This window comes from Anabrus simplex, chromosome 4, assembly GCF_040414725.1.
Source record: "Anabrus simplex isolate iqAnaSimp1 chromosome 4, ASM4041472v1, whole genome shotgun sequence".
Taxonomy (NCBI): domain Eukaryota; kingdom Metazoa; phylum Arthropoda; class Insecta; order Orthoptera; family Tettigoniidae; genus Anabrus; species Anabrus simplex.
The window spans coordinates 219,253,141-219,281,057 of NC_090268.1; the positions used below are offsets into that span (position 1 = coordinate 219,253,141).

The 27,917-nt window shown below is 40.6% G+C and overlaps 1 protein-coding gene across 2 annotated transcripts in view; it reads right to left on the reverse strand.

Annotated features, from left to right (window-relative positions):
* Nucleotides 1-1,832: 1,832 nt before the first annotated feature.
* The window catches only part of LOC136871785 (venom dipeptidyl peptidase 4), a 174,961-nt gene continuing 148,876 nt past the window's right edge, over nt 1,833-27,917 (reverse strand). For both annotated transcript variants that reach the window (XM_067145369.2, XM_067145370.2), the window contains 3 exons: nt 26,029-26,189; nt 4,353-4,564; nt 1,833-1,962 (listed from right to left, as the gene is read on the reverse strand). In XM_067145369.2, the coding sequence (XP_067001470.2) occupies nt 1,876-1,962; nt 4,353-4,564; nt 26,029-26,189 (460 nt within the window). In that variant the 3' untranslated portion in view covers nt 1,833-1,875. The remainder of the gene's footprint in view (nt 1,963-4,352; nt 4,565-26,028; nt 26,190-27,917) is intronic.

Below are 27,917 nucleotides of genomic sequence, written 5' to 3' on the forward strand. Positions count from 1 at the left end.
GCACGGCATGTACAGGCTAGTGCATCTCAGATCCGTGCCGGTGTCAGTGGCAGTGCCAAGACAGATCGCTTCTACAGTAGGTACCTACTGGTCACCCCGTCCTACCAGTGCTGCCGGACCGTGCCACATTATTCTTTATTCTCTTACGCTATATTATGGATTATCTTGAATTCCGTGTTAATGGCAGATAGACGAAAATCCCAACCTTTACTATTTAGCTGTCCGGAAGTTGTGTGTTGTAGCAACATCCGCGCCTGCCGAAGCTGTGTTTTCGAAAGCTGGTCAAATTTTCACTAACAGACTGTCAGTGAATGAATTGAAAAAAATACTGTTCTTGAATGTGAATGGAAAGTTTATTTGAGGGTTATTTTGTAGTATTTTGCATGCAAATATTAATATAAATTACGGTATATCGTCGTTGCCGGGACAAAACCTCCTATGTGATAATATTTTTGGAGATATACTGACCTGCAGCACATACATTATGAAGAGCGAGAATGCCTTGACCATATGCACACAATATTGCACCTTGAATGACAGAACCTTACCGGCCAAAGTTCTAAGCTAAAATATTCCACATAGGAGGTTTTGTCCCGGCAGCGACGATATCTATGTGTAGTTGTCAATACATGCAGCATAAACGTTTCTACACGAGTCCAATGAATAAGTAGTCATCGTGGCACTGGCTGTGCCACGGCACCGGTGTTTTGACACGGTGACGCGCTTGGCACTGGCACTGTGCACACCAGTGCCAGCAGAGGCACTGGAATTTGCATCACTACAGGCAAACACACACGTCCTTGACGATGTTTGATCACCGAACTGTGCAGTCAATCTCTGGGAAATTTCCGCTGCTGTAACTCCTTCATGAGCAAGAAATTTTATAATTATGTGTTGCACAGTGCAGGGGTGCACGTGTTCTGACATCATGAACGTTACTGACGAAACGGCGGGAAATATCCAACATCACACTCTCCCCACTCTTAACCGTCCCGCCTAAGCATAGGAGAACCGTAGGGCCAGTCCTACCAACTGTTGATGTTCAGGAACAAAACTCCCGTTTGTATTTGACCGACCTTCATACAACGTAAAATTGAAGGAAGGAGAAGTATGTGAAGAAGGAGAATATCTAGGCTATGGAATCTACAAGAATGGTATGGACTCAGTACCTCCACTCTTTTCCAAGTTGCTGAGAACAAGGACCAGATCACCCTGATGGCAGTCGACATCAAATGAGGATATGGTACAAGAGGAAGAAGAAGAGGTCTTGTTGTGTTGGGGCCATCTCCTGAATGTCTTCACATATGGCATTGGAGTATGGGACCCCGTAAGGTTACTGCTATGTTTTCACTTCTAATAGGAGTCAGAGAGCTGAAGGCTGCAGTAGCACTGAGGTCTGTTTTGACATAGATATGTCTTAGAGCTATGGAGACATCTGATAATTTGTGTGACAAAATAATGTCATGTAAGAAAATGTGTGGCCGAAGTGTAACCTAACAACCGTCACCTGAAATTAGCAACTGTTGACGGATATCCATGACAGAGAGAAATATTTATGATCATTTGATTTTCCCAGAGGGAAATCTGATACCATTTTTCCTCTCATTTTTGTGTTCATTGTCCTGTCTCTAAGTAATTATTTTTCTTGAATCTGAAATGTTAAGATGGATTACTTTAAGGTGGATACGGGACATTGATTGAGAGGGTTGTGTGGGTCTGTAGACACAATATGAACACCAAATATTTATCAATAGAATATTCATGAGTATCATATATATGGTACTCAGTGCTGGCCTAAAGTTGAGGGAGATGGGCAATAATGAACAAAAGAGTTTACCAAAACTTTATATATTTATAAGTGATTACAACGAGTTACTACTTGAAACAATCGTCCAGGAAGCTCTCCATCAAGTGGTAGGCATGCGGCCTCGCTCCAGTCAACACATCAACGTCCGGGTAGCTCTGAAAGAAGAAAGCTGCTGTACATTATAAGTTATAAATTTCATTTTTGTTCTGTATTGAAGTATAATTATAAGAAATAAATTGACAAGTGTGTCCACCTATCAATACAATATATCAAGTAGGCTAAATAAAATTCATCAGTCTTGGGACTAGTTGCTGCCACTTAATGGCCATCTTCAGCCAAATAAAAATTAAACAGGTTATGTGATAACTAAAACATATGTATACCAGACAAAGACAATGCTGCAGGAATAATTATAACATTAACTTCCATATAATAACAAAATTACGGCTATGATCTTCTTGTCCTAATATGATGTCTTTAAGTTGATTTAGGATCTCAGGTAAAGAAGTAAATCGGAAAATCAGAATTAGGAATGAATAAACGTACAGAAAAGAAATTAAAAAGAGAAAAATTATTTATGAGACTCACCTCTATAGTGAAATTTACATATCCAATGTCTGATGTTGAACAAGCACTGGCTTGCTGGAGGAAGCAGGCAGACTATGTAAACAAAGGAGTGGATAGGAAACAAGCACTGACTTGTTGTAGGAAGCAGGAAATGTAAACAAAGGAGTAGACAGGTAGAGGAGGGGGTAAAGATGGGTGAGGAAGGGAAGGGGGAGGCTTGGGACGGGAGGGGGACGGAAGAGAGAATGGGTGTTTAAGGTAGGGCTAAAGTATGCAGAAAGAAAGAAAGACTGCTGCTGAGAGGAGAATTTAAGGAGATTATAAAAGAAAGAATTATTTTTCTCTGAGACATGATTACTAAAGGTATGGATTAAAAGGTCAAATAACATTTTTGATTTCTCTGGAATTTCATTTAGATTGAAGTTAGGATTGAAAAAATGTTCCAGATGGATAAAACAATTTTCCGTAATATAGTGGCCTTTTTGTATAACTTTGAGAATGTTCATGTCTTGGTTGATATTAGTGAACTTACGGAATATCACCCATGTGCTGTCCCATGGCTGAAAATGTGCGTATTTCAGGGCATTAATATGCTCTACGTATCTTGTATGGAAGCTCCTACCTGTTTGACTGTCATAAGATGCATTACAATTATTACAACTGAGTCTATAAACATCTGACTTGGTGAACTTATTGCTATGAATAATAGAATTACTATTGTGTAAAATATCTGTGTTTCTGTTACAAGTTTTGAAGGCTATTTTGATGTCATGCTTTTTAAATATGTTTGTGATTTGATAGACTTGGTTATTATTAAACGTAAAAGTAGATACAAAATTGTTTTTCTTTTTTTTAAGGTGGTTGAAAGTTGGTGTTTATGTTGATTAATGATTTTCTCTATTAAGGATTTGTTGTAGCCATTAAATACTGTGAATGGTGTTTAATTCATTTTTAAGTTATTTGTTAGACAGAGGGGTGCTAAAAGCACGGTGTACCATACTATGGTATGCTGCATGTTTATGGGCATGTGGGTGTATGGAATCTTGATGGACTGCGTGAGCGGTTTGCGTTGGTTTTCTAAAAATCGTGTAGCTTAATGAACCAGGTTCTCTGATGATCGTTAGATCTAAATAATTGAGTTTGTTTATCATTCTCTGTTTCTAGTGTAAACTTGATATGTGGGCCAATGTCATTAAGATTGGATAGAGTGGTGATGGCATCAGTTGCACTTTCGTTCATTTTATTTGACCCTTTAATCCCTATCTTTAGTAATCATATCTCAGATAAAAGGAATTCTTTTATAATCTCTTTAAATTCCCCTCTCAGCAGCAGTCTTTCTTTCCACATCCTTCAGCCCTAACTTAGACACCCCTTCTCTCCTTCTCCCCTCCCTGCCCCCTTCCCACCCACCTGTCTCCCTTTCCTTCACCTCCCTTCTTTACCCCCTGCTCTCCTCTCCCTTTCTACTCCTTTGTTTACATTGCCTGCTTCGTACAAGAAGTCAGTGCTTGTTCTAAATCAGACATTGGATATGTACATTTCACTATAGAGGTTCGTCTCATAAATAATTTTTCTCCTGTTTAATTTCTTTTCTGTACGTTTATTCATTCCTAATTCTGGCTATCATTTCCAGATATACTTCTTTGCCTGAGGTCCTAAATCAACTTAAAGATACCATATTATGACAAGAAGATTATAACCATAATTGTGTTATTATATGTATTTTAAGGTTATAATTATTCCTGCAACATTGTCTTTGTTTGGTATACATATGTTTTAGTTATCACATAATCTCTTTAATTTTTATTTGGCTGAAGATTGCCACTAAGTGGCCGAAAGTAGTTCCAAGACTGATGCAATATTATTTACTTGATATATTGTATTGGAAAGGTGGACTCTCTTGCAATTTATTTCTTATAAGCTGGTATACATGCGACTCTTGAGAGTATGTTTTGAACTTATTCTTCCTACTACACACCTGATAAACAAACGGGATGTCTTGCTGCTGAAGCACCATGGCTAACATCACAGAATGCTGATAGTGAACAGCATTGTCCATTGTTCCGTGCATGAGGAGGAATCTTTTGTTTCTTAGGTTCTCCACCTTGTTAGTAAGACCAGCGTCAATGTAACCGGACAGGTTGTCCTCGATGGTAGGCAGTCCCATGTAGCGCTCGGTCCACACAGACTCTGTGGACAATACAGACATCAGGCGAAAATGACGGTATTGGCAAAGGAAAGGCAAGGGTTCCCAACCCACGCCCTCCAGTTGAGAACCTCTACCGCCCTTTACCCAAAACAAAACATTTTTAAGGAAATACTTCAATATCTTGATAACTGTTTGTTACATCGTGTTAAGTCATTATACCCTTTAATCTACTGTAAATCATAATACTGATGTATTTAAGACTAGCAAGTCTTGTAAAATGAAAGCTCTCTCCCCCCTGTTAATGATTAAACTCTAACGCTTATTTGTAATGTCATTTTCTATTATTATTAATCTCTATTGTTGTCATTTGCTTTGAAAAGAAAATCAAAACGAAACAAGAAAAATATAATTTGGGGAATACATTCAAAATTTAAATATTTTTGGATGGTCATTTGTTCACTCGCCTAGGCTTTGCACGTCTTAATAATAATAATAATAATAATAATAATAATAATAATAATAATAATAATAATAATAATAATAATAATAATAATAATAATAATAATGTCTGTTAGGTCATCAGCCCAGAGGCTGGTTGGATCCTCAAATAGCAGAACCAAAGGTTATGCGGTTATAAGGAAACCGCAAAAACCAATGGCAGCACCAAAATGACGCGTACTAGACAAGACGAGGAGTGAGGTAGTTTGCTATTGCTTTCCTCACTGGGTCAGAAAGTGCTATTGCAGCACAACTGACCCTATGAGCAACACCTTTCTTAACACTCAGATGCACTAGTCGTGCTCTGAATGCCATTACTCAGCACCACCCATACCCCAGCAGCTTCCATATTGTCACAGCCATGGATGAGATTGGGACTTCGGTGAAAGCTACACTTTACTCTGGCCTGTGCCAAGAGATGGATACAAACGTACAGTATCCATCAAGAAATGGCAGCAGGCAAATATCATAATAATAATAATAATAATAATAATAATAATAATAATAATAATAATAATAATAATAATAATAATAATAATAATAATAATAATAATAATAATAATAATAATTGTACCGGGCGGTACACCTCCACGCCGCTAATTTAAAAATTGCGCCAGGTGAAACTCCTCTGCTGGAGGAAGTCTGAACTTTATCTACGCTGTTAATTCTTTACCTTCTCAGAAGATGTCACCACGTGGAAAATTTTGAGTTTTTGAACTGTGTCATTTTTGATGTGTTTTTGTTTCGCTTGAAGTAAGAAGTGTAAACTTTCTCTCCTAGAGGACACTACTGAAGATCAACAATAGTGCACCCTAGTGCGGAGTCAAAGAACTATTTTGTTGGAGAAATTTTTATTTCAAATGTTTGTTTCTTGTTAAATTTCCTTCTGTTATTGTTTAAGTTGGCTGTATACCCCTCTTTTTTCCCCTTGTTTTAGGTTTATCCAATCCCGAATTTCTTTTAGTAATTTCCGACCAATCCGATGTATTTTCCCCCAACTTGGATATGTTTCTGTACCCTAGCCAATAAAATTATTGTGGGCGGGTGTTTTCATTCCCCTAACGCCTAGAACCTTCCGCGAGAGGATATAAACTGCTGATTTTTGGGTCTCTGCGCCACTTCTGATCCATCTTTCTGTGTGTAAAGTACATAGCAGGGGGCGGGAAGCGCCTCTTTCTTCGGCAGCGGTCAACAACAAGGTAATGGCCGATTTATAACTTCTTTCTTTGCTAGCTCAGCAGTTTAACTTTCGGGGCGGGTTCTAAGCGTTCAACCATGTAACCTTTTCCTATATTCTCTTTTAAAGCTTCATACTGGGATAGAGAGTGCTAACCCTCTCGAGCTCCCACTCATATTGTTGTGAGGTGAACTTAGTTTTCTCAACCTATTCTTCGTTAACGTAAAACAAATTGTTCTCTTCTTAAGTCACCTCTTTAGTATGGGATTAGCCCTTGTATTAACGGCCTAGGGCCAAGTAGGTCTTAAGCAAAGTGTATTGGGAGTGCAAGTTCGCCTCCTCTCAAATTGTACTTTAGAGGTCATGCATTAACCTTCTTGTCATTTAACAGACCTCAGTAGGTTGGGTATTTTACCCCTGTGTATATGTCCTTGGAGGACAGCTTAAAGGTGGAGTTCGGAGTGGCCTATGATAGGCTTGTATTTTAGGGGGAAGTTGCCCTTTCTTGAAAATTGTGTTTCTGCCTCAAGGAGGCTTTTTGGGTGTAATTGGAAGCAAATGTTTCTGGCATGTTTGGGGGTTTTCGGCCCCTTTGTTGTATGGTGTTCATTGTAAGGTTGGGCTCATTGCTCAAGAATTATGTTTCTGACTTTTGAAGCCCCAAATGTGGTACCTATGTAAATGTATTTTTCAATCGTGTTTCGGCTACTAAGTACCTGTTCTATTTGTTGTTACCTAATTTTGAAAAGAAAATATAACCTTGTTAAATTTTAAAATTAATTTCACTTTAGTAGCTTGAGACCTATTCACCACCCAGCACCTTCTTTCATGCATAACTACCACAAAAACACGGTAACAAGTGGTAGCAGAGCGTGGTTGAATGGGTCTCAATTTAGCCCCTTTTGACGGCTACACATTGTTTTGATCCGAACTCTAACCATTTTCTCAGTTGCTGGAATTTTTTGACTTTTTCAAAATTGTTCTGTCATCATGCCAGGCCCTCGCGATATTCTCCATCTTAATTATTTGCGCAAAGAGGAGTTGATCTATGAATTAACTATCAGAAATGTGCAATCTGGAGGCACGGTTGCAGTAGACACTAACAAGCTTAGAGAGTCCCTAGATTTGCCCATTTCCATCCCCAATTTGGGAGAGAAAGAAATTGACGACCCTCTTTCCACGATCACGGAGAATATTACTGGGCTAGCTTCTGTAGTTAGTTTTTTTGATGAAAATGATCCTTCTCCCAATCAAATTAAGCGTGTGCAAGCTAGGCTATATCACTTTTCAAATAGAGTTAACGATCTGTTGCCTCTAAAGTTGAATGACGTTCAGAAGAAGGAAGCTAGAACGCTGCTTGAAAATATGTCTGAATTATCTAGCAAGGTCACTCAATTGTTAACTGGGGAAGTTCCTCCCAAATCTGATCAACCCACCATAGTGAATGTAGGTAGCGAGGAAGCACCTCCTAAGGGAGAAGTAAATAGGAAAACCATTGCTGCCCAAACTATCTCTGCCCCATTGGACAACGAGCCTGAACGCCGTGCATCGTTGAGTAACATCCGTTCTGAATTAACTTCCTTGCCATTGAAACCTTTACCTACTATGTCACCCGGGTTTAGCAGCTTGCCTCATCCATTGGCAATGTTGCTCAGAGGTATCTCTAAGTTTTCGGTTAATACCACCAGTGAAGTAATTTCATTTTTAAGATTTCTGGTTGAATTTCAGGATCATGCCCTTGTGTTTTCTCTTTCTCCATGTCAAATTTTGCAAATTATCTATCCGTATGCTATTGGTATTCTCTCTGATAAAATCGTAAGAGCCATTGCCGAGCAATCATCTATTGAGGATTTCCATGCCCATTTGCTAGCTAACTTCATCCCGGCTAGGGCCAGGTCCTCCCTGATTCAGAAGTACTATTACCGTGTACAGCGCTTGGATGAAAACTTGGCAGACTTCATCCAAGATATTAAGTTTTATACTAGGGTGTTTGCCCTTCATTTTCCTGAAGATCAGATTGTACAGGCTATTGTGGAAGGCATTTCACCATCTTATAGGTCATACTTGTGTTTCGCGGTGTGCCCGCAAACTTTCTCTGAACTTGAAGCGTTGGCCGTCTCAGCGGAAGGAGTTAGATACGCCGATTCTTTGCGTGTAGCGAAAGAACCCCCGCCTTCCTTTAGTAACACTCGGCCTCCACCTCGCCGACCAGTCACACCCCGTAAATGTTATGCTTGCGGGTCGCCTGACCATCTTCGCAATAAATGTCCATTGGTCAAAACTAGTAGGGCAAATAATGGAGCTGGTTCAGCACAAGGCTGTTTTAAATGTGGGGCTTTCTCACATATCGCAAAGAATTGCCCAAACTCGAATGGCACCCCCTCCTGCTCAACTTCTGGTGCAAATTCTACCTATGCCAATAATAAAAAGTGACTAGTGGCTTCGGCTGAGTCAACTAATCCATCTTCCCGAGACTCAGCCCCTGGTAAACAGGTTGTAAATTTAGAGAACGAGCAATTTTCAAATGTATCTTTTGAAGGTCCCAAAGAGTGTCTTAGGATTGCGGCGGATTCCCCCGCACCGGTTCCTTTTCTTAAGATTGAGTTAAATAACGAGCCTATTACAGCTCTCTTAGACTCAGGCAGTGTTTGTTCGATTATTTCGGCTGAATGGTATTCTAAATTGAAATCTGTTTGTAAACTACCTGACTATGTCTCATCTCCTGTGCAATATGTTTCGGCTAATTCATCCCCATTAGAAATTCTAGGTTCCTTATTGGTCAAAATTCGTATTTTTAAATTCACTTGGAGAGTTAAATTGTTTGTGGCCAAGCTCATGTCTTGCCCCATTATATTGGGAGCGGACTTTATTTCTCACACTGGTCTTGTGCTCGATCTTCAGAGTAGGTCTTGCACTTTCAAATTTGCCTCTAATTGTAGCATTCCTCTATTAAAGTGTAAATCTGCATCATGTTCTTCTATTTCGCCTACCCAGGATGAGATGTTGTTAGACCTTAGACATCTACCTGAGGAGCAGGCTGATAGTATTCGCAAATTGTGTCAGTCGTTTCCCGAGGTGTTCTCTGATACTCTTGGTGTTACTGACCTGATCGAATACAAAATTGAGGTCACGGATTCGATTCCTGTTCGTTTTCCACCGTATAGGCTATCTCCACCTAAAATGAAGGCTCTGAAAGAAATTATCGATCAGATGTTGAAGGATGGTATTATTAGGCCCTCTAAGTCGGCGTATTCTTCGCCTATTTTTCTAGTTCCGAAACCCCAAGGAGGCTTCAGGCCTGTCATTGATTATAGGGCTCTCAATCGGAAGGTGGTGTTGCAATCTGTGCCCCTTCCTGACCATCATTCTTGTTTTTCATGGTTTCGTAAGGCCAAGTTCTTTACTATCTTGGACTTAAATCAGGCCTACAATCAAATTCCCCTTGCCGAAGAGTCTAAACACCTTACAGCGTTTGCCACGGACTGGAATTTATATGAATACAACCGCGTGCCTTTCGGGCTCCCCACCGGAGCAGCTGTACTCACTAGGCTACTAGATAGGGTCTTCTCCGACATCAAATTTGAGTACTTATATCACTACTTGGATGATGTCGTCGTATTTTCAGAGACTTTTGAAGAGCATCTAGATCATCTGCGAGAAGTTCTCGATCGCCTTCGTAAGGCTGGGTTAACTGCTAAGTTGTCCAAGGTTGCCTTCGCTAAGCCCTCTATGTCCTTCCTAGGGCATATTGTGTCACCTGATGGTGTAGCAGTCGATCATTCTAGAACCCAGGCCATCCGTGATTTCAAACCTTCCAAGGACATTAAAGGTATCGCCAGGTTCATTGGTATGGTGAATTTCTTCAGGAAGTTTATTCCTAACTTCGCTAATAGAGCGGCGCCCTTAAACCTTCTTCGTAGGAAAGGCATCAAATTCGAGTGGGGACCTTCTCAACAAGCCGCTTTTGAAGACCTTAAATTAGCACTTTGTAATGCCCCTGTACTTGCTATGCCTGATTTCTCGAAGAAATTCATCGTCCAAACCGACGCGTCGTCGTCAGCGGTAGCTGCAGTCCTTCTTCAAGAGACTGAACTAGGGAGGCGCCCCATCGCCTATGCGTCTAGGACATTGTCGGCTCAAGAAGCCAAGTATTCCATCTATGAGCTCGAAGGTTTGGCAGTCTTATTCGCCTTAGAGAAGTTCCGTCTCTATCTGGAACATGTCAAATTCGACCTGGAGACAGATAATCAAGCCCTAAGCTGGGTCTTAGGTAGGCCGCGTCGTACTGGTCGTATAGCCCGTTGGGCCATCCGTATTTCTGCCTTCCAATTTGATGTCAGGCATATCAGAGGTACCGAAAATGTTGTTGCTGATGGACTCAGCCGTATGTTTTCTAACGACGTCGAGACCCAGGAACCGGTCGACAGTTCATCACCTCCCGAGTCCATACTATCTGGTGTTAATGCCATCTTAACAGATGCTCCCATGCTTTTTAGGGATATTGAGAAATACCAACGTGAAGATCCGACGCTGGCTCCGATAATGGAAACCCTTTCTTCTGGGGAACATGTCGTCCCTTATGTTCTGAGGAATGGTGTTCTATGTTGCCCTTCGAGGCATGATAAGATGATGAAGGTTGTTGTTCCAGCGGTTCTTGTACCTATGATCTTTAGGTATTATCATGAGACCCCATTAGGAGGGCATCTTGGTATCTTTAAAACTCGTGAAAAGATTCGTGAAATGTTCATCTGGAAAGGTATGGACGGTGAAATCCGTGAACTAGTAAAGGCTTGTAAATCCTGTTTGATTAGTAAACCAACCATGTCCACCAAGGTAGGCCTCTTGTCTTCGCATCAAGCATCGCGCCCCATGGAACGCCTGTATATTGATTATGTAGGACCCTTCCCCCAGTCGAAGGGAAATGCCAACAAATTCATCTTTGTATGTGTAGATGGTTTTACCAGATTTTCCTGGTTATTTCCGACTAAGCTGGCTACCGCTCAGTCCACCATTACTTGCCTAAATTCTATTTTTGCTTCTTTTGGTCCGTGCCAATATATTGTATCTGATAATGCTAAGGCTTTTACATCTAATTTATTTCGTAAATTCTGTTTTGACTTATCCATCTCTCATGTAACTACTTCTGCTTATTACCCTCAACCATCTCTGGCTGAACGGGTTAATCGTAATCTCAGGTCCGCACTGATTGCCTATCATCATGATGATCATTCCAGGTGGGACACGTCCCTGCATTGGTTAGCTTTTGCTTTGAATTCAGCGGTTCATGAATCACATAAATTCACTCCAGCTTCTTTGATGTTCAAGTTTGTTCCCAACTCGCCGCTCTCTAACCTCTGGTCTCTGAGTGACATTCTACCCGAGACAATAGATCCGGATAATATTAAAGATCTTTGGAAGAAGGCTAAAGCCAATCTTAAAGTGTCTCACGAAAAGGTCAGGGAAAGGTATGATCGTGGACGGAGACCCACCACTTTGAATGTAGGTGACCAGGTAATGGTCAAGAATTTTGTTCCCGCGGGCAAGCTTGCCCCCAGGTTTCATGGGCCATGCATCATTCTCGATTTTCTTACGCCAGTTACGTTGTTAGTAAGCAATCCAGCCACCGAGAGGATATTCAGGGTTCACCTGTCACAGGTGAAACCAGTGTAAATTTTGTGTCAACTTGCTTCATATAATTTGAAAGGAATATGAAGGTTATATTTTTTTTTGAGTTCAACTTTTAAGGCTTTCTGCCCCTTCTATAATATTTTGTCTTATATGTAAGCCTCTTGTAAAACCTTCCCCGATCCGTTAAACTGCCATTCTGTCCTTGCCTCGGCCATTACCACGCTCCCGTCTCCTGCTTCAATACACACTGTGGCTTGATTTGAGTAAATGCCATGGATATCTGCACGCCGCTGACCCCTCAACCTCCTCACCAAGCCTGTGCCCTTAAAAAGAAGATGATGGTCCAACACAATTCTGCCGCCAAGCTTTAATGTTTCAGTGCCCCCGCAGCCGCGCGGCGCCGTGCAGCAACTGGAGCAGAGGACGGGCCCCCTCGGCCCCAGCGAGGACGACGTGTGCACGGCGAGCCGGAGCTCTCCTCCCGGCCAAGGCTGATGTGCGGCGCACGACCTGCTACTTGCCCGCAGCCTGTATATGTTCACCGCGGGCGCGGCGTGCTTCAACACCTCTGCTCCCCTCATAGTGCGGGCGAGCGGTATCTCAGGGTACTTGAGGGGTCCGAGCGGCCTCCTTTGGACGCAAGCCGCAACGGTCGGTCTGGCCATCCCACTTCATCACCATCTACTACATGAACAGTTACTATAAGTAATGACTACACTTGGGAATTCAACTGCAATATTTGGTGGATTTGAAAATTTTTTTCCTTCACTTTCAAGTATAAAAAGTTATCTTCAGAAATTCAACTTCTACAAATATAAAGGCTTTACTTCATCTGCAACAACAAAATTTTGAAACTGAATCAAACCAAATTAAGAAATCTTATAAATGCTTCTGCAATCAATCTTCATATCCACAGCATAACTTGGACCTTGTTTCAAACAGATTTCATGTGTCACCCCTGGAGGAACTTTTGGAGGGGGAGGTCTGTACCGGGCGGTACACCTCCACGCCGCTAATTTAAAAATTGCGCCAGGTGAAACTCCTCTGCTGGAGGAAGTCTGAACTTTATCTACGCTGTTAATTCTTTACCTTCTCAGAAGATGTCACCACGTGGAAAATTTTGAGTTTTTGAACTGTGTCATTTTTGATGTGTTTTTGTTTCGCTTGAAGTAAGAAGTGTAAACTTTCTCTCCTAGAGGACACTACTGAAGATCAACAATAGTGCACCCTAGTGCGGAGTCAAAGAACTATTTTGTTGGAGAAATTTTTATTTCAAATGTTTGTTTCTTGTTAAATTTCCTTCTGTTATTGTTTAAGTTGGCTGTATACCCCTCTTTTTCCCCTTGTTTTAGGTTTATCCAATCCCGAATTTCTTTTAGTAATTTCCGACCAATCCGATGTATTTTCCCCCAACTTGGATATGTTTCTGTACCCTAGCCAATAAAATTATTGTGGTCGGGTGTTTTCATTCCCCTAACGCCTAGAACCTTCCGCGAGAGGATATAAACTGCTGATTTTTGGGTCTCTGCGCCACTTCTGATCCATCTTTCTGTGTGTAAAGTACATAGCAGGGGGCGGGAAGCGCCTCTTTCTTCGGCAGCGGTCAACAACAAGGTAATGGCCGATTTATAACTTCTTTCTTTGCTAGCTCAGCAGTTTAACTTTCGGGGCGGGTTCTAAGCGTTCAACCATGTAACCTTTTCCTATATTCTCTTTTAAAGCTTCATACTGGGATAGAGAGTGCTAACCCTCTCGAGCTCCCACTCATATTGTTGTGAGGTGAACTTAGTTTTCTCAACCTATTCTTCGTTAACGTAAAACAAATTGTTCTCTTCTTAAGTCACCTCTTTAGTATGGGATTAGCCCTTGTATTAACGGCCTAGGGCCAAGTAGGTCTTAAGCAAAGTGTATTGGGAGTGCAAGTTCGCCTCCTCTCAAATTGTATTTTAGAGGTCATGCATTAACCTTCTTGTCATTTAACAGACCTCAGTAGGTTGGGTATTTTACCCCTGTGTATATGTCCTTGGAGGACAGCTTAAAGGTGGAGTTCGGAGTGGCCTATGATAGGCTTGTATTTTAGGGGGAAGTTGCCCTTTCTTGAAAATTGTGTTTCTGCCTCAAGGAGGCTTTTTGGGTGTAATTGGAAGCAAATGTTTCTGGCATGTTTGGGGGTTTTCGGCCCCTTTGTTGTATGGTGTTCATTGTAAGGTTGGGCTCATTGCTCAAGAATTATGTTTCTGACTTTTGAAGCCCCAAATGGGGTACCTATGTAAATGTATTTTTCAATCGTGTTTCGGCTACTAAGTACCTGTTCTATTTGTTGTTACCTAATTTTGAAAAGAAAATATAACCTTGTTAAATTTTAAAATTAATTTCACTTTAGTAGCTTGAGACCTATTCACCACCCAGCACCTTCTTTCATGCATAAATACCACAAAAACACGGTAACAATAATAATAATAATTGTACCGGGAGGTACACCTCAATGCCGCGCATTCAAAACTAGCGCATAAATGAACTCCTCTATTGGTAAAACAGTGAAACTGAAACTACACCAACTTGGAACTTTAATCAGAAGATGTCACCACTAAAATATTGTGTAATTTTGTTATTGTGAAGTTTCCTAAACTGACTGAATTTCTCCTAGTTTTGTTAGCTATACATCAAGAAGTTTGGATATTTCTCCACAGATGACATTACCAAAAAATTATGATCATGCACCCTGGTGCAAGGTGTAAGAAATTTTGTATTTCTAGATTTCTGTAACTGATTGATGTTCATTTATTTGTGGGTTGGCAATATTTCCTTTCTCTTTCCGCCGGTTTTGAATCTAGCCAATCAATAATTTCTGTAATTAATTTTCAACTTATCACAGGGTTCTTCTTCAATTCTGAGTGTAACTTTGAGTTTAATCAATAAAATTAAGAGGGTGTGGCTGGCTTAGTTTTGAATGATCTCGAATCTTCCCTGAGGGTTTATAAACTGCGGCTTTTCACGTTTCTTGGCCAATTGATTGTCATCTTACTGAGTGTGTGTGTCAAAGCAGGAGGCAGGCGGCCTCTTTCATCGGTCAACAGAACATCTACAAGGTAATGGCCACATAACTTTATTCCTTCTTGCTGCATCCGCAGTTTAACCCAAGAGAAAGGTCCGACTCTTTAGTATGTAACCACTTCTCTGAAATGTAACTTTATTCCAGCTAAAGTAAAAAACCTTCATAAAATATTTAACTGTAAAGCGGGGATAGAGAGTGATGTACCCTCTCGAGCTCCCCTTCATCTTGGTTTGAGGTGACTTCGTTTTGTGATGCTTTTCTGCCTGTAATGTGTTAAAGTAATTTCTATACGAGTCACCTCAGTAGGTTGGGAATAGCCTGTTCCATCGGCCTAGAGCCACTTAGGTTTTATTAGTGTTCATATGCAGGAGTGCAAGTATACGCCTCCACTCATTTTGTGTTTGGGCCAGTTATCTAACCTGTTCTTTTTCCATGAAGGCTCGGTAGGCTGGGTATTAAATACCCCTGTAAAAGTAAGTTCAATTTGTAACTGGTGGTTTGAGAAACCAGAGATTGATGTAATGTTGCCTTGAGTAGACAGTAAGAGACTGAGAGCCTGTTAGCTCTTTTTCAAGTTTTGTAATTGTAATGAGTGCCTCTGGAAGGCTAGATATTTGTATTTTGGAGAGCATGTGCTATTGAATGATGCCCTTGAATAATTTGTGCTCTTTTGTAAATTTGAGCTAGGAGCTCAGGAAAGGTAAAGTGAGGGGCTTGAAGCCCAGGACCTGTAGAATTCACTAATATTGTATTTTCCTTGACTTGTTTCTAAACTGCTAATTGTACCTGTTAAGTTGTTATTTGTTGATTTTTTAAATTCTAAAGAAATATAACCTTTGTTAAAGTTTTAAATTAATTTTGATATTGTAGATAGACCCATTCACTTCAGCACCTTCTTTCACCTCTTTCTGCTCCACGGGTATCCCTGTAACAACTGGTAGCAGAGCGTGGTTGAATGGGTCTCAATTAAGCCCTTTTTGACAGCTAAACATAGTATCTGTATCAAACTCTAAGAATTTTCTTAGTTGCTGGAATTTTTTTCTTTCATCAGTCTGGCCCTCGCAAAGTCCTCCATCCCGGCTACTTGCGCAAGGAAGAATTGATTTATGAATTGCTTATTAGGAATGTTCAATCTGGAGGCACGGTTGTGGCAGATACAACCAAACTTAAGGAATCTTTAGAATTACCAATTAGTATCCCACTTTTAGAAGGAAATTGATGAGGCTCTCTCCACTATCACCGACAACACCACCGAGCTAGCATCTGTAGTTAGTATTTTTGAAGTGAGTGATCCTTCGGCAAACCAACTTAAAATAGTACAGGCTAAATTGTTCCATTTTTGTAATAGGGTTAGGGACCTATTGTCTCTCAAACTAAAAGAAGACCATGCCAAGGAGGCTAGCAACCTTGTTGAACACCTGTCCGAAATGTCAAGTAAAGTTCTTCAATAGTTAACTGGGGCTGCTGCTCCCAAAACCGACCAACCCCCTGTGGTAAACATCGTAAGTGAGGAGGATTCTTCCAAGGGCGAAGAAAGCAGGAAATCTGTAGCAGCGCAACAAACATTTGCCCCATTAGGAAATAAGCCGCATCGTCGTACATCCATTCCACCATTCTTTTTAAATAATGCTGTGTCTGAGACAACTCAACATTCTAGGCCGTTACCTACTATGTCACCTGGGTTCAGTAGTTTGCCTCATCCTTTGGCTATGTTGCTTAGGTGAATTTCTAAATTTTCTATAAACTCTACTAACGAGGTCATTTCATGTTTAAGATTCTTAGTTGAATTTCAAGATCACGCCCTAGTGTTTTCTCTCTCTTCTTAAATTCTTCAAATGATTTACCCTTACTCCATAGGTGTCCTCATGGACAAAATAGTCAGAGCTATAGCTGAACAATCTTCTATAGAAGACTTTCTCGCACATCTGTTAGCTAACTTCATCCTGGCTCGAGCCATGTCGGCCTTAATTCAAAAGTACTATTACAGAGTACAGCGACTGGATGAAAACCTCACCAACTTCATCCAGAACATTAAGTTCTACACCAGGGTATTCGCTCTTCATTTCCCCGAAGATCAAATCGTGCAGACCATTGTTGAAGGCATTTCCCCGCCCTACAGGTCGTATTTGTGTTTCGCGTCGCGTCCTCAAACTTTTGCAGAATTGGAGGCTATGGCGGTATTAGACGAAGGAGTGCAGCATGCCAATGCCTTAAGAGTCACAAAGGAGCCCACTCCATCCTCTAATAGTTTTCAGCCTTCACTTCGCCGAACTTTTACCACCCGTAAATGCTATGCTTGTGGGTCTACGGATCATCTGCGTAACAAGTGCCCAGTAATAAAATCGAGTGGGACAAAGAATGGAGCAGAGTCATCACAAGGATGTTTTAAATGTGGCTCGTTTTCTCATATCGTCAAGAATTGCCCTAACGCCAATAGCACCCAACTTCCGCGAACTCTAATAATGGGAAATGACTAGTGTCATCGGCAGAGTCGGTGTGTTCATCTTTTGCAGGCTCAGCCCTCGTTATAACCACCGAAAGCTCGGAACAGGGTAGCAGTTCTTCTAACCCCGCATTTGAATGCCCTATAGAATGTCTTAGGATTGCAGCAGAGACACCCGCACTTGTACCTTTTCTCAAAATTGAGTTGAACAATTAACCGGTCATGGCTCTATTAGACTCAGGGAGTGTGTGTTCCATTATTTTGGCTGAATGGTATTCGAATCTAAAGTCAGTCTGTAAATTTTCTGATTATTGTTTGACTTTGGTCCAATGCGTTTCGGCTCATTCCCCTCCATTAGAAATTTTAGGTTTTCTATTCACCAAAATCCGCATTTCTAAATTTACTTGGAAAATTAAATTGTTTCTGGCTAAGCACTTGTCTTACCCAATTATATTAGGAGCAGACGTCATGTTTCTTACAGGTCTAGTGCTCGACATTCAGAGCAAGTCGTGCACTTTCAAATTTGCTAGTAACTGTAAAATTCCTTTGCTCAAGTATAATTCTGTGTCATGTTCAGCTGTTTCGCCTACCCAGGATGAGATGTTGTTAGACCTTAGACATCCACCTGAGGAGCAGGTTGATAGTATTCATAAGTTGTGTCAGTCATTTCCGAATGTATTTTCCGATACTCTTGGTGTTACTGACCTTATTGAATACAAAATTGAAGTTACGGATTCAATCCCGGTTAGATATCCATCTTATAGGCTATCTCCACCTAAAATGAAGGCTCTCAAGGAGATCATCGATCAGATGTTAAAGGCTGGTATTACTCGAACCTCTAAATCGGCGTATTCATCGCCGATTTTATCTGGTGTCGAAACCCAAAGGTGGCTTCAGGCCTGTGATTGACTATAGGGCTTTCAATTGGAAGGTGGTGTTACAATCTGTGCCTCTTCCCGACCTTCACTCTTGTTTTTCATGGTTTCGGACAGCTAAGTTCTTCACCATCTTAGACCTTAATCAGGCGTACAATCAGATCCCTCTAGCCGAAGAATCAAAACATTTAACAGCTTTTGCCATGGATTGGAACTTTTATGAGTACAACCGCGTGCCTTTCGGGCTCCCCACGTGGACAGCCGTGCTCACGAGACCATTATCTTGATGATGTCGTTGTATTTTCTGACACCTTTGAAGAACGCATTGATCATCTGAAAGAGGTCCTTGATTGCCTTCGTAAGGCAGGGTTAACTGTGAAGTTATCTAAGGTAGCTTTTGCTGAACATTCCATGTCATTCCTAGGGCATATTGTGTCGCCCAATGGTGTTTCTATTGACCATTCTAGAACACAGGCCATCCGTGATTTCAAACCTCTTAACCCTGGAACCGGCAAGCAGTTCACCTTCAAGCGGCAAGCATTTAGGCGAGTTTTGCAAGCAACTTTTTAAAAATTCATACAAATGTTGTTTTTCAATTTATTTTTACGTACAACATGTCATTTTATTCAGAAAAGGACGAAGAATACTATAGTAGGAAATTAAACTTACCAATTTTGTATCCTGAAGCAGTATGGACGAAGTATCCAACACACACTAAGTATTCCAAAATAATCCGAAAGTTATGGGCAACGTGTACGTAAAAAGTAATATTATGTGACAATTTTACTATATACAAAATTTGCACAATTTTATGCTGATTAAAAATATGTGCAAAAGGTTTCACTACATTGAAGTATTGTAAAGTAAAATAGAACTGAAGTAACACAGGCACATCGCACCAAGACGTGAGTCTACTCAGATTCATCCTCGCTACCTTCGAAGTGGCTCATCTTTCTTCCTGCTTTCATAGGCCTCCAAAAATGTTCTAATTTATGGTAGTACTGTTGATGGACATTACAATTACATCCTGGGCACAAGAAGTGGGTGCTTGACTGTTTTTCTGCAGTCGAACAGACAGGGCACAACCGCAGTTTCTTTCCTGGGAGGCGTACCAGCTGATGTCCCTTTTCTCCTGAAGGTCCAGGTGGAAGGTTTTGAAGAGTTTCTTCATCTACAAGACCTTCGACAATACTAACCATAAATTCCTCCTGTTCAAGGGGTTTGTCGGTGTTCGAACTATAGAGTTTTTAGGCATCAAAAATTACCATTACCAACAGGTTATAGAATATTTCCAGTCGAAACGTTTTAGTGACATGACGTTAGAAAAAAATAGAAATAAGTTATTTGCGATTTTGAAGTGTACCACTGTTTTTCAATGTTGTTATTAGGGTTCAGACCCATATTTATAACTAGAGAAATGATTTTTTTCATTTCTTATACTGTAACGTCAATCCATCTTTGCAGACGTGAATACGGACCCTATTTCCGGAATTCGTTTTATTTCGTATAATTTCCTGTGCGTATGTATTTATTAGTTTCAGTCACTAAAAGATTCCGGATAGCATTGGAGAAAACAAATAGAAATATGTTAGAGGAGGACTGCTCCTGGGAGGGCAATTTCATATACCTGCATTTCTAACCTTGAACTTCTCTTCCACTTTTATTTCTGGCTCTGGAGGATAAACTCTTGTCCACTTCGGTTCTGTTTTGTCAACTGCATTACCGTCATTATCATTATTATCATCAGTGGCTGGTTCATTGTGTTCCACATCATCGTCAATAACAGTGTCGAAATCACTTAGCCCAGGCTCATATAACTTGCCACTACCTGACGAATTATTGTCAACATCATCCTCAATTCATTCTAAAAGTACGTCACTATCACCTTCGCCGTCCAGATCAAACAAACAATTACGAATTTCACTACTTCCCTGAAAATTCATTCATTTTGCGCCACGAAAGCTAATGCACATCGGACAATCACAGCAAGCACAACAGAATGACCGTCTGCAAAGCGTTCTCGTTTTTCCACGTGTATACCGCACACTCTGTCACACTAAACTACTTTAGAGTGTGGTGTATTTATAGAGTAGAGTTTCCTCTTCAATATTATGCAAGATATGTCATAAAGATGTTGAGTTTCAAGGCGCTATCTCAAAATTAGTCAGTGCTGGCGTAATGCATCTCGATAGCGACTCTGCCGGTTGAGTAACAGGGAAATGAGTCGCGATCGCGACGATTGCCGGTTCCAGGGTTAAGGACATCAAAGGTATTGCCAGGTTCATAGGTATGGTGAATTTCTTCAGGAAATTTATTCCTAACTTGGCTAACAGAGCGGCGCTCTTGAACCTACTTCGTAGGAAAGGCGTCAAATTTGAGTTGGGACCTTCTCAACAAGCCGCTTTTGAAGATCTGAAATTAGCTCTTTGTAATGCCCCGGTCCTTGCGATGCCTGATTTTTCCAAGAAATTCTTTGTCCAAACCGACGCCTCATCATCGGTGGTGGCTGCTGTCCTTCTTCAGGAAACTGAACTCGGAAGGCGACCCATCGCCTATGCATCTAGGACATTATCGGCTCAAGAGGCCAAATATTCTATCTATGAAGTTCAGGGTTTGGCATTCTTATTTGCATTAGAGAAGTTCCGCCTCTATCTGGAACATGTCAAGTTCGACCTGGAAACAGATAACCAAGCCTTAAGTTGAGTCTTAGCTAGGCTGCGTCGTACTGGTCGTATAGCCCGTTGGGCCATTGGGATTTCTGCCTTCCAATTTGATGTTAGACACATCAGAGGATCCGAAAATGTTGTTGCGGATGGACTAACCGCATGTTCGCTCATGATGTGGAGACCTCTGAACAGGAAGATAGTTTTTCTCTTCCCACGCCCATACCTTCGGGTGTAAATGCCATTCTAACTGATGCCCCCATGTTGTTTAGGGATATTGAAAATATCAACGTGAAGATCTTGTGCTGGCCCCTATTATGGAAACTCTTTCCTCTGGGGAACATCTTGTCCCTTATGTGTTGAGGTACGGGGTTTGGTGTTTCCCGTCGAGGCATGACGAAAAGATGAAAGTTGTGGTTCCAGCTGTTCTTGTACCTATGATCTTCAAGTACTATCATGAGACCCCATTAGGGGGGCATTTAGGCATCTTCAAAACTCGAGAAAAGATCCAAGAGATTTTATTGGGAAAGGTATGCACGGTGAAATTCGTGAATTGGTAAAAGCTTGTAAATCTTGCTTGCTCAGTAAGCCCACATTGTCCACTCATCAAGCGTCGCACCCCATGGAACGCCTCTATATAGACTACGTCGGACCCTTCCTCCAATCAAAGGGGAACGTCAACAAATTCATTCTAGTGTGTGTGGATGGTTTCACTAGGTTTTCCTGGTTATTTCCGACTAAGGTGGCAACCGCTCAGTCCACTAATTCTTGTTTGAATACCATATTTGCTTCTTTTGGTCCTTGTCAGTATATAGTTTCTGATAATGCTAAAGCGTTTACCTACAATCTCTTCTGTAAATTCTGTTTTGATCTGTCTATATCACATGTAACTACTTCGGCGTATTATCCTCAACCATCTCTGGCTGAGCGGGTCAATCGTAATCTTAGATCGGCTCTCATTGCGTTTCATCATGAAGAACATTCCAGGTGGGATAGGTCCCTCCGTTGGTTGGTCTTCGCTTTGAATTCAGCGGTTCATGAGTCCCACAAGTTCACTCCTGCTTCTCTGATGTTTAAATTTGTGCCTAACACGCCGCTATCTAACCTTTGGTCATTTTATGATATCCCCGTAATATTAGAGATCTATGGAAAAAGGCTAAGCTCAACTTGAAAGTTTCTCACGAAAAGGTTAGGGAAAGATGTGATCGTGGACGGAGGCCCACTAATTTAAAAGTCGGAGAGCAAGTCATGGTTAGGAATTTTGTTTCCGCGGGCAAGCTTGCCCCCAGATTTCATGGGCCGTGCATCATATTAGATTTCCTGACACCTGTTACCTTATTAGTGAGCAATCCAGCCACAGAGAGGATCTTTAGAGTCCACATCTCTCAGATTAAACCTGTGTAATGTCTTTGTTAGCTTAGCCATCAACGTTTAGCAGCAGTTTGAAGGTTATATTTTTTGGGAGGCCTTCTGCCCTAAATTATTTTATTTTGTTACATATATATATATATAAAACTGTATGTACGATCTTCCCCTCTGGTTTTCCTGCTGTCCATTCCTGAGTAGCCATTACCAAGCCCCCGTCTCCTGAATATCCACACCATTGGCATACATGCACCTTCCACGCCGCCCGCCCCTCAGCATCACCAATAAAGATCGTACTTTCAAGTCCCCAACAACACTTTTCTGTCACCGAGATCTTACTGTTTCAGTGCCCCCTCAGCTGGCTGCCGCCGTATTTTAACATCTTGTGAGGGACACCAGGGAGAAGAAAGGGCCCTCTTCGCTCTAGTAAGGCCTCCTTCTGAACGGCGCACCGGAGTCCATCTCCCGGCAAAGGCTGAAGTGCGGCGCCCCTACCGCCAACTCATCTGGGGACTGTATATATACTTCTAATCTGCGGCGTCCATCACCACGACTACCCCTCTCATAGTAGCGGGAGAGGTGTATCTGAGGGTACTTGAGGGCTCCGGGCGACCTCAACTGGATATCGGCAGTGGCGTCAAAAATAGTCACATGTATTTAACCTTCTATGACTACTAAGACACTTTAAAGCTGGAGTTTAACAAGTTTCTACCCATCAACAAAAAAAACCTCAGAAAATTTTCTTCAACTGGAAATAATTTTTTAAACTCTTCTTTGTCACCCCTAGGAAGAACATTTGGGGGGGGGGAAAGTCTATACCGTGAGGTACACCCACATGCCACGCATTTAAATCTAGCACCTAAAGAACTCCTCTATTGGCAAAACAGTGAACTCAAACTATACCTACTTAGAACTTTACTCAGAAGATGTCACCACTAAAATCTGATGTAATTTTGTTATTGTGATGTTTCAGGTGTAAGACAAAGGGTTTGGACAGCTTTGATGGCTTGTAATAGATATGAAACTTAGAAGTTTAAATGATCTTTCAAGTAAAACAGTCCAGGAAATTTTTCTTCAGGTTCTTTTGTCCATACAAAATGTTAAAGTTAGAAGACTAGGACCCACAATGGAGGACAGTCACATGATGTGCTTGTGTTGGGGTTTCTAGGGTCAAACGCTTGAAGAAGATAACGACATCCACGACCATATCAAATCATTTCCAGATAAGGAAGAAACACTATGCTAATTGAAATATTAAGTATCTAAGTGTCAATTTGACTGTAAAGATGTTAAAGTAAATTATGTTTATATTTTATTTTTTTAAAGTTAAGAATGAAGCCATACTTTTCAGTGTCAACTTAGTTAATCCCTCTCCAGTGTTGAGAGAAGGTTCCACAGCGCTCCACTCGCTCCGCCCTACTTCCCCCTCCCCACTCCATGGTACAGTATACTAGATTTTAACATCCAATAGGAGAGATTCACAATGCTCCACACAGCCCCTCCCATGCTTCCCCTCCCCTCTCTGTGAGCAGTGTGCTTTACCCAAATTTTCCATGACCATAGTCCTGAAATAGTGTTTGGTCACAACGGACGTAACATCGGCAGTCTAGATAAGTACATACGTTTTGCATTATTTTAATACTTGTAAATTTATTTTTTGTCATTACCGGTTCCTGTTATCACTAAACTCTCTATCATTGACAAGTTTACACAATGTAAACAATATTGTACATATTATATAAGCATGTTTTTAGTAATTTGTTAGAATCTGAGAATGTTCTTGTAAGATAAAGTTGGAATTCAAGAGGACAAATTGGGGCAAATATTCATTTATAGTAAGGGGAGTTAGTGATTGGAATAACTTTCCAAGGGAGATGTTCAATAAATTTCTAATTTCTTTGAAATCATTTTAGAAAAGGCTAGGAAAACAACAGATAGGGAATCTGCCACCTGGGCGACTGCGCTAAATGCAGATCAGTATTGATTGATTGATTGATTGATTGATTGAACCAAAGATGTCATTTTTTGTATAATAGTGTATATTTTTACAGGTATGTTTATAGTGTTATAATTTATATTGTAATTATTGCAGTATGTTTGACAGACTGAAAAGTTTTTGTTACATTTATGGGTTTTATTTAAAGTTCTTTATTTCAACTATGCATTTGGCTGATTTAGAAAAGTGTGTGCACAATATCTGAAGAAGTAGGCCAAAAATTAAGAAGTAACTTCATAAACGGTAATACAAACATGTGGCAGTGGCTGAACTCATGATTCATAATAGTCGGGAGAAATTGAGGGTACTCAGCTAGAATACTTCATGCAACTCATCTGTGGCAGTTCTGGGTTTGCAGAACTTAGCCAGTGGAAAATCAGAGAATCATTTATATCATGAAGAATTCCACGAACACATTCCAGAATCTAAACCTGATCTTAATGTCAGCTTACACAAGAAAAGAGCTGCCATTACAAAAGAGGAAGGTAAAAATTTTAGTACCAACTGAAGAATGAAAGTGGATGTTGGGTCTTATTTGAGATAAGATCGTTGTTGATATGTACTGTGATACTTCTAGTAGATACTGGGCCTTGATTGAGATAAGATCACTGTTGATACAACCTGTGATATAGCAAGTGGATATTGGGTCTTGTTTAAGATAAGATCATGTTGATACAATCTATGATACTGTTAGTGGATACTGGGCCTTGACTGAGATAAGATCATGCTGATACAATCTGTGATACTGCTAGTGAATACTGGGTCTTGTTTAAGATCATGTTAATACAATCTGTCATATTGCTAGTGGATACTGAGCCCTGTTAGAGATAAGATCATTGTTGATACGGTACAACCTGTGATATAGCTAGTGGATACTGGGTCTTATTTGAGATAAGATCATGTTGATACATTCTGTGATACTGTTAGTGGGTACTGGGTCTTGTTTGAGATAAGATCATGTTGATACAATCTATGATACTGTTAGGGGATACTGGGCCCTGTTTGTGATACGATCATGATGATACAATCTGTGATACTGCTAGTGGATACTGGGTCTTGTTTGAGATAAGATCATGTTGATACATTCTGTGATACTGCTAGTGGATATTGGGTCTTGTTTGAGATAAGATCATGTTGATAGAATCTGTGATACTGCTAGTGGATATTGGATCTTGTTTGAGATATGATCATGTTGATACAATCTGTGATACTGCTAGTGGATACTGGTCTTGTTTGAGATGAGATCATGTTGATAAAATCTGTGATACTTATAGTGGATACTGGGTCTTGTTTGAGATAAGATCATGTTTATGCAATCTGTGATACTGCTAGTGGATACTGGGTCTTGTTTGAGATAAGATCATGTTGATAGAATCTGTGATACTGGTAGGGAATACTGAGTCTTGCTTGAGATGATGTCATGTTGATAAAATCTGTTATACAGCTAGTGGATACTGGGCCGTGTTTGAGATAAGATCATGTTGATACAATCTGTGATACTGCTTGTGGATACTGGGTCTTGTTTGAGATAAGATCATGTTGATACAATCTGTGAAACTGATAGTGGATACTGGGTCTTGTTTGAGATAAGATCATGTTGATACAATCTGTGATACTGATAGTGGATACTGGGACTTGTATGAGATAAGATCGTGTTGATACAATCTGTGAGAATAAATTTGAGATAAGATCATGTTGATACAATCTGTGATACTGCTAGTGGATACTGGGTCTTGTGTGAGATAAGATCATGTTGATACAATCTGTGATACTGCTAGTGATGTTGAACATTGTTTGACACGTACCATGGTAGAGCCACTCTGTGATCGGCGAAATTGCTATCCCACATTTGAACACGTTGAATGTGTCTTTGACAAGCGTCATTCCCACCACGTAGCCTCCATACTGTGAGCCCCATATGGCCGTACGTTGACGGTCAATGAAGCGGAAGTTGTCTTGTAGGTACCTGGAACACACCAGAGATCCGTTACAGTGTACATAGTGAGCTGTGTATCAAGTCAGTTCTGAGGACTGCAGTAGTATAATGATTAAGTGTCAGGATGTCGGCCATCAGATACTGGGTAAAAATTAGATACTTAGATCAAATTGGTGCTTTCAGGGCCTGTTTTTACCCATTACTGCCATGACCCCAACCTAGGGATTCTTTAACAGAATAAATTTCGAAGCAATCCTTAGGTTGGCAGTACCATGCTGCATTGTTCTTTCTGTTGTCCACAACTTGTTCTAGCCTGTGCATAAAGTGATTTTTAAAATGTTCATATTACTCATAGGAAGAACATTGTCAATTAAGTTAGGACTGCCGACAGTGGGGATCGAACCCAGTATCTCCCGGATGCAAGTTCACAGCTGTGCACCCCTAACTGTGTGGCCAACTTGCCCAGTAGAACGTTCTTAAACAGAATAAAGACTGCAATAAATGACGATATGCAGTGCTCCTTTTGCTGTGGTGTTGGTGCTCATTAGTTATGCTCTGTATTTTCTTCTGGCTGGTAATGGCCTTAAGAAATGTAGAAAGCAGTTCAAATTATTGAAAGAAAATTTGGCATTTGATGGGTTAATAAATATGATAAATATTTGGAATTTTGCCATTCAAAGAAACAAAGATTAGAAATTCTCTATGTTCTGCAGAGACTTCGCTCTGTGTTTTCAGAAGAAACCACTTCTGTCCACAACTAAGACTTTTTTATCAATGATGACTCATGCCTACATTATAAGGACTACCTCAAATCAATATGGTAAAGGGGACATTTCCCTCAGACCAACTGTTTGTGTGATAGGTTCCCCTCTGTCTAAATATCTAAGCAAATTGCTTCAGGCTCATACAAGACATATAGAATAATGCATTAGGAACTCCCCTTATTTTGTTAATAATTTGTTAACTATAACCCTTCAGCTGAATGCACTTCAGATGATTTTTTTCTTTCTTTTTTGTGGAGTCCTTGTTCTTGAAATAGTCATTTGACTCGGTCATTTCTTCCATCACATCCAGCACAAAGACAAGGTATTCTGACAATGATTACCAGAAGGGTGAAACAAACTATCCACGAGCAGATGGACACCCTCAAAGTCACATTTAAGGGTAATGGTTACGTAATTTTATAGAGCCCTGCAACCCAGTGGGAGGAACAAACACACCTTGCAGAATGAATTTCACAATTCCACAGATTGAATTACTATGATCCTCCACAATTACAGTATAAAAACTGTGCTTGGCTCTATCACAAAAGCTGATTAAAATTTAGGTAAAGACAAGAGCAAATTATCCTGCCTAGTACATCCTGGGGTGTACTAAATTCCCTGTACTTGCAGCAAAACATGCTAGTTCATTGGTACTTGCATCAAAGAATACCAACTAGCCAGACAAGTCAGCTCATGATGTCGTGATACAAGTGTTCATCAATTACCCACACAAAGCACAATAGGTGCAACACACGTTTGCCAGCCATTAAAGATTGATATTCTCTCTTTCACTGTTGCTATTTCATTTCAGCTTTCCAAAACTCATACTCTCTTCATTACCTGATGGTTCACTCAGTGTGTCATATATTCATCATCTGTGTAACTTGTTAATGACTTAAAATTCTTTCTTCTTTTTACTCTCATCTTTCCTAACTCCTTCCCTCCTCCCTCCAATATTTACATTTGTTTTTACTCATCTATCCTCCACCTTCCA